The sequence below is a fragment of the Balaenoptera musculus genome, chromosome 9 (genome assembly GCF_009873245.2).
Source record: "Balaenoptera musculus isolate JJ_BM4_2016_0621 chromosome 9, mBalMus1.pri.v3, whole genome shotgun sequence".
Classification (NCBI taxonomy): domain Eukaryota; kingdom Metazoa; phylum Chordata; class Mammalia; order Artiodactyla; family Balaenopteridae; genus Balaenoptera; species Balaenoptera musculus.
Genome location: NC_045793.1, coordinates 6191455 through 6200807, shown reverse-complemented (window position 1 = coordinate 6200807; position 9353 = coordinate 6191455). Strand labels below are relative to the sequence as shown.

Sequence of the window (9353 nt, the reverse complement as noted above, 5' to 3'; positions counted from 1 at the left end):
GGCTCTCCTTCAGCCCTTTTCTGATACTATCTCACCTGGTGGCTATTCCCCCCACAGCATGGGCCAGAGGGGCAGGTCTGCCGGGGGTCCCTCAATAGCTAGTGGATGCCATACAGCTGGCACCATGGGGTAGATCCAGGGAGACCCCATAAATCTGCCCATCTCGAGTGCCCTGTGAGCCAGCCAGCTCAGAGGAAGGGCTGTTGGAGACAGCACCAAGTAACACAGGCCTGGAGATTTTTAATGTGCATACAGGGTTTGGACAAGGTGGAGGGGGCCTCTGGGGACCCCCAAGAGGAATATATATCATTTGCCATGAGTCCCGGCTCTCTCTCCATCAGATGTCACCTGGTCACATGGCCCATCTGCCTCTCCTGGTGGGAATGACAGCATCGACATCTGCCTGTGGAGTTGGACCTCCTGTTCAGAGGGCCACCTCGACCTGAATCCGTTGAACTCAGTCCTGAGTTCCAGGCGCTGTGAGCCGTGGGCTGGCATCCCCTAGGGCATGGGGCGTCTGCTTTCAGTCTCTCTCAAAAGGCAGTGGACATCTGGAAGGAGAGCTGTGGATTCAGAGACGTCCGGTGGTCTGGGAATTTGGGTGCTTCTGTCTAGGGCCCTGCCCCCAACTCTTCTCTTGCCTCCGACCCATTCCCCCCACGCCCCCACCCCAGCCCCCAGTGGCTGGGACTGTCCACAGAGCCCAGGGCTCACCTAGTAGAGCACATCCTCGAAATCCAGCTGCAGGTAGCGCAGCAGGCGGGCTGGCAGGGGCAGGCGGGGCAGGGCGTGGGGCAGGCAGGCCGCCAGGTGAGCACGGAGGGCACAGCGGCTCAGATGCTGCAGCGATCTGGGCTGCCTCGCCAAGGCCAAGAGGGAGGAGTAGAAATGGTGGTACTTCTGGGGGCAGAACGAGGGTCTCAGAAGGAGTCTTGGACAAGTGGCACCTACTTCTCCTAAAGAGGGGAGGCTGGTGGCCAGTGGGTGTCTCCAGGAGCCTCTTAGAAGTATGGAGTGTTTTGGGGGTTCACAGTGTGAGTTTTGTTTTTCTGAGTAACTTCTCTGGGGCAGAGTAGGGGGACCCACAGGGCTTCCCTTTAGGCGGTGGAAGTCTCTTGGGGCAGGCTGAATGAGTGTGTGTTCAGGGTCCTAGAATCTGACCTGCAGAGTTTCAGGAGGCACCAGGCCCACGGCCTCCTCAGGAAGCTGCATGATACTGTAGGTGTTCAACAGGACCTCAATGGTCCGCGGGGACGTGCACCAGCGCTCCAGCACCTGCAGGGGTCAGAGATGCGTCAGTGCTCTAGGGGTTACCACACACTGCTGGTACCCTGTCCGTCCACGCAGGATGACCAGACAGCCAAGGAACAGCTCTTGTGGGTTGAACTGAGTCCCCCGAACGGTATGTTGACATCCTAATCCCAGTACCTATAAACGTGACCTACTTAGAAATAGGGTCTTTGCAGATGTAATCAAGTTAAAAATGAGGTCATTGGGGTGAGTCCTAATCCAATATGACTGCTGTCTTTATAAGAGAAAACAGACACACAGACACACAGGGAGAATGTCATGTGATGACACAGGCAGAGATCGGAGTGATGGATCTACAAGCAAGCCAAGGATTGTGGGCAACCACCCGAAATTAGGTGATAGGCCTGGGACAGGTTCTCCTTCAGAGCCTCTGGAAGGAGCCAACCCTACCTACACTTGGATTTCAAATTTCCAGCCTCCAGAACGGAAAGGGAACACACTTCTATTGTTTTAAGCCACCCAGTTTGTGGTACTTTGTTATGGCCACGACAGGAAACCAGCACAACAGCTAGCACTTCTATTGTGCATAATTTATGCCAGATATTTTCTTAGCACTTCACGTGTGTTGACTCTTAATCCTCGTCCCTACAAGGTATGGACTATTGTTATCCCCATTTTACAGACATGGGAAGCTGAGGCACAGAGAAGTTAAGTAACTTGCCCAAGTTGTAGTTCCAGCAATCCAAACCTGGAGGTGTGGCCATAGAGGCCTCCTTGCAGGGAGGGGCTCCTCACTGGAGGACAGGCACCCCAGCCAAGCCTGGAGCAGCTGCAGGTTGTGGAAGATGAATGCCGACTTTTTGATCGCTTGGGATGTCGTGGAGCCCAGATGAAGGGATGAACGGGGCACTTCGCTGTGCCTGCCTGTCCCCAAGGCAGTGTGGACAGAACAGGGCTGGAGGGACAGGCAGTGGGGTCCCAGGAAATCCGTTTGCTGCTCTGCCTCCTTCTCCCACCCCTTCCCCGAAGGGGAACTCATTAGCTGTCAGAACCACTGTCAGATTACAGGGAATTGCTCGTCTCCTAATTATCTGGTGTTAATAGGAGATTAATTAGTGTTAATTGTTGATTTTCTTGTATTTTCCCAAAGGGGAGACCAATCTGCCGAACTCTCGGGCTGCTTAACTATTTGGTCTTGCTTAGGAATCTAGACAGATGCTTCTAGGTTTATGAGTGAAGGGGAGAGGCAGGGACAGCAGGGGAGCGTCCAGGACCCCGCGGGGCTGGGTGGTTCAAGCCCGGGTGCCGGGCGGGGAACCTGCGTGCAGCCTGCTGCCCTATCCCCATCCTGACCCAGCTCCTTGGAGAACGAGGGTCCCCACCCCAGGTCCAGCATGCTCCGCGATATTATATAGCCCCTCCAGACACGGCACAGCATGGGTAGTGTCCTCTGCCAGGGCCTCGGTAGCACAGGTCTGCAAGCTGAACCCACCAATCAATGTAAAATAAGACATAGATTGGAAATTGACAGTGAAAGGTGTTTTTCTTTGGTGCCAGGATAGCAGCTGCTGGTCTCGGTGGTGTATGTTCTGCTAAGCTCTTGGAAACAAGGACCATGTCCATCTGCAGATGGTCAGGAGACCTTGAACCTCATGACCCAGGCTTATCACTCTGCCCTGGGCGAGTGTCTCCTGTGCCTGGAGTGTCTCATGTTCAGGGTCCCACTGCCGGGGGGAGCTTCCTAAATGCTTCTTTCAACAGCTCTCTCCCCTGATGAAGAAACGCCTCCCTGCCACCTGCATCGGTCCTGGCTCCTTCTGTCTTTTCAGATCCTTTATGATCTGGCCCCAGTGCCCTCAGTCTGCCTTCATCACACATACATGCAAACACATACGCACATACAAACACGTGTATATGCACACGCACACACACAGTGTATATACATGTGCGCACGCACATACGCGTACACCCCTCCTGCTGGTGTGCTGTTCGCCCCCTGTTGGGCTTTGCTTACTTGATGAATGAAAGCCAAAGTACTGACCTATGTGCCCAAGTTTGGTGCTGCAACCAGAGCAAGCTGGAGCACAGGTCTGGGTCTCCCCATGCCCTCGCTCTCGTGGCCCTCCCTCTGGCCCTAGCCCTGTACCTTGGGGAGAGCCCCAGGCCACACGCGGACGGCACCGTGGTTGAGCAGCGCCCGCACCGTGCGCTCTGGGCTCTGGGCCAGGGCTGCAGCCGGGCCCTGCAGCGCGTAGTGCAGGGCCATGTGTCCCCCATAGTCCATGGCGTTGACGCTGCTGCCGCAGGACAGGAGCAGCTCCACGACGTCCGCGTGGCCTCGGCGACAGGCCAGGTGCAGGGGCCGCCGCCTGTCCTGGTCGGCAGCGTCGGCGTCGGCCCCGGCCGAGAGCAGCAAGCGGCACAGCTGGAGGCAGTGGGTGGTGGTGGCCTCGGCATCAGCGGGGGACGTGCAGCGGGCGTCACAGGCGGCCAGCAGCGGGGTGCAGCCTTCGGCGTCGCGGGCATTGGAACATGCCCCCCGTCTGAGAAGTAGGTCTGCCAGCTCCACGTGGCCCAGCCGGGCGGCCACATGCAAAGGGGTCTCCTCCTCCTCTTCGGACCGACCATCCACTTTTGCTCCAAACCTCAGGAGCAGCTCTGCACACCTAGTAAGGGCGAGACGGCCGAGGGGAGGAAAATGGGGTGCAGACCTTCACCCCTGCGTTCCTGCCGGTCTGAGCACAGCAAACCTGGGGGGACCCTTGGGTGGCTCCTGGTGCTGTCTGCTCCTCACCTTCCATCCTGCCTGGCACTAGGCATCCAGCAACATTCTGCAGCATCTTTAGTGCCCTCTCTCAAGCCAGGGCTCTGCATGCTGGGACTGAGGAGGAGGGCAAAGGGGACCCAGCAGCGAGCACAAATGGAAATTGGGGCAGTGGCAGAAAGAACAAAACCAAAATCGGCCAGCCGGATTTGCTCCGGGGTGGTCCTCTCAGAAGACTGTGTATGCCTGCCAAGATGTGTGCCCTGAAATGCAAGGCTAAGGGAACTTAGCGTCTTTGAGTGACACTTTCCTCATCTATAGAATGGGGATAATTGCTAATACCTAGACCGAAGAGGCTGCTGTGAGCGGCATATAAGACAATGCCGGAAAAGCTGTCAGCATAAGAGTTCATAATGGCCGCGCTGGGTGGGGGCAGTGGGTGGCATAGATGGTGGTGGATCAAGGGGGCTCATTATATTATCCTGTCCACCTTTCTATATGTTTGAAATTCTCCAAAATAATTTTAAAAATACACTTGCTTATTCAAAAAAGGAAGGAATGATTGTCACCAAGTGTGATCTCAGGGAGCCTGGGCTGAAACAGGGCCGGAACGAAAAACGTGGGATTGCACAGAACAGCATCGTCCAGTTCAGGGGCCACCAGCTACGTGTGGCTACCGAGCCCTTGCAGGGTGGCTAGTCCTGATGGAGACGTGCTGTGAGTGCAAAATACACGCCAATTTTGAAGACTTGGTACAAAAAGAGAATGTAAAGTATCTCATGTGTTCTTTTTATATTGGTTCCATGTTGACATGGTGACATTTTGGATACATTGTGCTAAATAAAATATATTATTAAAATTAATTTCACTTGATTCACAGATATTTATACACCCATGTTCATAGCAGCATTATTCACGATAGCCAAAACATGGGAACACTCTAAGTGTCCATCAATAGAGGAATGGATAAATAAAATGTGATCTATACCATGGAATATCATTCAGCCTTTAAAAGGGAAGGAAATTCTGTTATGTGCTACAGCCTGGATGAACCTGAGGACATTATGCTAAATGGAATAAGCCAGTCACAACAGGACAAATGCTGTATGATTCCACTCATAAGAGGTGCTGAAAGCAGTCCAATTCATAGAGTCAGAAAGTAGATGGTAGTTGCCAGGGGCTGGGGGGAGGGGGAGGGGGAGTGATTGTTCAAAGGATACAGAATTTCAGTTTGGCGAGATTAAAAAGGTTCAGGAGTTGGATGGTGGGGATGGTTGCACAACAGTGTGAATGTACTTAGTGCCACTGAACTGTACACTGAGTAATGGTTAAGACGGTAAATTTTATGTTACGTGTAATTTACCACGATTTAAAAATGAATTTCACCTCTTTCTTTTTCATGCCTTGATAGGGCTACTAGAAAATTTAAAATTACATATGTGGCTCGTGGTATATTTGTATTGGACCACGCTGATGTAGAACACATCTTCAACCATAACACGAGGAAGTCAGTAGAATCCTCTGAGGGCCGATGAGGTTAACAGGAGGGAGAAGGTCCACAAAAGGGGGACCCAAGGATCAAAACTCTGGTGCCATTCAGGGGCAAGATATGAAATTTGGCAGGTGTGTAGTCAGGAGAGAGAAGGCCTCTGTCGTATATACAGTTAGTTCATAGATTTTCCAAGGCTCCCTTTGCCGGGATTCCAGATTCATCAAAAAATGATGAGGACTCATTCTCCAAGGTCCCCTACACATAGGGCACAATTATTTGGGTCACTGTAAAGGAATATCCTCTACAGTAAATAATACATTATTACATTTGGGTATAGCCATTGGTTTCTTGTGAGTCTGGTTAGCTGGGCTCAGTCCCCGAGCCCATTTATCTGAGGGTGCCTGCCAATACGGAGATGCCAGACCTGCCAAGCTGAGAACCAGCCCCTGCCCTCAAGGACCACCACAGGCCCTAACTGGGGGCCTGCTATCCTCGACAGCCTATCTGGATCACTGGACAGTCAGTTCCCTGAGGGCAGAATCGTGCCTTATTTACTGTTGTACTTCGCACAGTGCCTGGGACATAAGCTCAGAAAAATGAAAACTTTACACCACTTCCCCATAAAGGAGCCACAACTTCCCCCGCGCCAGCCACGCAGCCGGGCCCTGCTACAGCCCTCCTCCGGCCCTGGGGAAGCAGAAGCTGGTGCAAGTACAGGCCATTCCAAAGCCCACCAGGCCGGTGGTAGGATGGCCTGGGGGGAAATGGCATCCTGACTCCCACCTGAGCCCCAGCTCCTCCATCCCAGCTCACCAGGCCTGCCAGCCCTCGACACGCTCCCTCATCCTCCCTGCGGTCGTCTCTTTGCCTCCCCTACGAGTGGAATGGGGGTTGAGGCGAGGGGTCACTCACTCAAGGCTGCCGGCCTCCCCGCAGAGGTGCAAGGGGCGCTTCCCATCCTGGTCAGGGATGTCGGGGTCGGCTCCTGCCACCAGCAGCATGTGGGCGCAGGCAGCGTGGCCTGCAGCACAGGCCTCGTGCAGGGCGGTGCGGCCCCCAGGGGCGCTGTCTGGCCTCGCCCGCCGCCTCAGCAGCAGCCGCAGAATTTCCGTGTGGCCCCGGCTGGCCGCCACGTGCAGTGGGGTGGTCAGCTCCTCTTTGTACGTCAGCGACCAGATTCCTAGGGAGAGACGGCACCTGGGCCTCAGACCCTGGAGGGAGGCAAGGAGCTGCCAGGCAACGGGGGAGGTGGGCAGGGCCCGGGAAGAGAGAGCCCAGAGCTCCTGCCCCAGGCTTCCCTCTCCCGCTCAGACCCCCCAGTGTCCCTGGCCCATACTCAGAGCACAGATGTTGAAGCGGAAATCCCTCCATCGCTCTGGGTCGCTGGTATCAAAGACGGAATCCGGAGCCAGGCCAGTGCTGGAGTCGGCAAGGATGCAGGAGACAGAGCCCACATCCCCGGCCAGCACCGCCTGCCAGAAGGCCAAGGCGGGTCCCGAGGCCTTGCGGGTGAGGATGGGTCCCGGGCCTGACTCCGGGCGCTCTGCAGACCCTCCGCTGGGCTTCTCCACCAGCCTGGCACAGAGGGCATGTCGGTCACCCGGGGGCTCGCCCTGCTCCCTGCACTCTTCTGGGGACCAGCTCATGAGGGCAGCGTGGGAGCGTGGGGGAAGGGGGCTCAGGGAGGAGAGGCAGGGGCCAAAGGCAGAGAGGAGGAGAGGAGGAGGGGACAGGAGCAGATGCAAGGAGAGTGTCTCCGTGTCCCTGAGCCGAGCCTGACCTGGCCACTGGGTTCAGCAGGAGCTATTCTGGGCTCCGCATGACTTCTCTCCCGGGCCAAGATTTAGGCAAGCCTCAGGGTGGGAGAGAAACAGCCCGGGACCTCTCCTTGTCCTCAAGCACTTGGTACCTCTGCGCCTGGTGCGGCCCGCCCAGGCCCCCGGCCCTCAGCCCCGTGTCCCCCGGCCGCCCCTCACCCCTCTGGTGGCAGCTCCAGCGAGGCTCGGCAGCCCGGCCCTCCAGCAGCAAGTCGGCTGTGCTGTGCGGGGGGGAACAGCTCCTGCAGCCGCGCCAGGTCTCCAGTGTACAGGGCGTTCTGCAGCGCCATGTCCCGGCACAGCAGCGGCGAGGGCTGAGGGGGCTCCCAGGCTGGGCAGGACTGGGGCCCCCAGACCCGGCAGGCTGAGGCCGAGCGGAGGCACCGCAGACGGTGTCCCCAGTGGGGAGGGGAGCTCCTTCTCCCTGGCATGGCCAGCTTCAGGGAGAGAGAGCCCGAGGAGCAGGACGCAGGGCAATGCCGCTGGCCGACCGGGTGTGCAGGTGCTGGGCCCAAGCCAGGCGCAGGTCCGGTGTGGGGCAGACAGGGAGCACACAGAGGCCACGCCATAAATAGCCCTTGAATAGCCTGGACATCCTAGCCGCCAGCCGCAGGGAAGGAGGCCTCAGGCCGGGGCTGCGAATTAGGGTGGAACCCTCCAACCTTAAGCTTCACCCCAGAGCTGCATGCAGCAGGGTTGAAGGGACCACCCGGACCTGCATGCAGCAGGGTTGAAGGGACCACCCGGACCTGGTGTCCAGTCCACAATTTCAGGGGTAAAGGAAAACGGAGCCCAGAGGCGGGGAGGGCTTCAGCCAAGGTGTGACACCTTGTTGCAGGGGTGGGGGTGGGGATGGGGGATGGGGCTTTCAAGCTGCCCTTTTCTCCCTCGTTCTCATCTATCCTGTGCTTCACCACGCTGGCCTCCAGCGGCCGGGGCTCTGATCCCAGAGGGAGGGCGCCTGGGTACCTGATCATTTCTCCTGCCTTCCCAAATGTCACCAATTAGCCCCGCACCTTCCCACTTCCAAATGCAAGGGAGGGGGACAGCCGGGACCAGTGGCAGAGAACACCCCACTCTGTGAGGGATCCCCTCCAGGGGTTCTCTGGAAGATGGGCTTCTGTGCAGGGGAAAGAGGGCTTGGCCTACAGGCAGCCCACCTCGGTGCTGACCCCCCATCTCCCTGGGTGACCCCAGGGTCTCCCATGGCATCGCTACCTGGAGAGTGAGAAGGAGGAAGTGGCTCTGCCCATTCGGGCACCTTAAGATGATGAGACTACTTCCACTTGGGGAGATGAAAAGGGGAAAGGGGAGAAAGGACATTCAAAACCCAGCCGCTGGGGACCACTGCCCAGCACAGGGCCTTCTTGCACCAACCCAGCGGTCTCCCCTCACCTGGCTCTCATGACACGTAGAACACGCTTTGACCTCTATTCACACACTCCTTACCTGGCTTCTTCGGAGCGAACCCTGGGGCTCCCAGCCCTCGGTGGCATGGTTGTCCCCTGCTCCCCGAGTTCCCCGACTCCAGCTCCCACAACAAGGGGAGCCCGCGGGTGGACTTCTACCAGGGGCAGGAGGCTGTGACCCCTGCAGCCCCCCACGGGTCAGAGCAAGCAGTGCAGAGCTTGGGCAGGTGGGTGGGGGAGGGGTGGTGTCCAGAGGAAAGCGGTGGGGCATTCGCAGAGAAGGCACTGGATCTACCCGCAGCCCTTGCTCTGGCCACAAACACCTGCCTTTCCCTACAGCCTTTTTCCCTAGAACCTTCTCTCTCCACCTCACCCCACCCAACCGCTGCCCAAGAGCCCTCACATCCCCGACTTCCCAGATGCTCTTGTAGAAATAACCAAACCCTAGAGTAGAAGGGACCTTGTAGAGTAGCTGACCCAACCTCTCCTCACTCTGCAGGCAAGGAAACTGAGGCCCAGAGACAGGAAAGTACCGTGCGAGACCACAGGAGGTTCGTGCCAAGTGGGGCTAGAACCAGGGTCCGCTGGCCCCCAGACTCTGGCTTTTTTCTTTTTCCATA

The 9353-nt window shown here is 57.1% G+C and overlaps 1 protein-coding gene across 2 annotated transcripts; it reads right to left on the bottom strand.

Annotated features, from left to right (window-relative positions):
- Nucleotides 1-220: 220 nt before the first annotated feature.
- ASB10 (ankyrin repeat and SOCS box containing 10) lies at nucleotides 221-7291 on the bottom strand. 2 transcript variants are annotated; one of them, XM_036864554.1, is made up of 6 exons: nucleotides 6844-7291; nucleotides 6420-6687; nucleotides 3398-3917; nucleotides 1162-1275; nucleotides 715-900; nucleotides 221-551 (listed from the first exon to the last, which is right to left on the bottom strand). In XM_036864554.1, exons 1-5 carry the CDS (start codon nucleotides 7151-7153, stop codon nucleotides 715-717), a joined length of 1398 nt encoding a protein of 465 aa, XP_036720449.1. In that variant the 5' UTR covers nucleotides 7154-7291; the 3' UTR covers nucleotides 221-551. The 2 variants fall into 2 exon arrangements, with proteins under 2 accessions (XP_036720449.1, XP_036720448.1); XM_036864553.1 differs by having other exon boundaries at nucleotides 221-563; nucleotides 6844-7288.
- Between the last annotated feature and the right edge of the window lie 2062 nt (nucleotides 7292-9353).

What these genes read in the sequence shown, in the direction of transcription:
- ASB10 (XM_036864554.1), bottom strand. Translation starts at nt 7,153, where the DNA reads ATGAGCTGGTCCCCAGAAGAGTGCAGGGAGCAGGGCGAGCCCCCGGGT. An exon ending in GGCCTGGGGCTCTCCCCAAG is followed by an intron (nt 1,276 to 3,397) that starts GTACAGGGCTAG and finishes TGACCCCTGCAG; the next exon opens with GTGCTGGAGCGCTGGTGCAC. An exon ending in TGCCTCCTGAAACTCTGCAG is followed by an intron (nt 901 to 1,161) that starts GTCAGATTCTAG and finishes TTCTGCCCCCAG; the next exon opens with AAGTACCACCATTTCTACTC.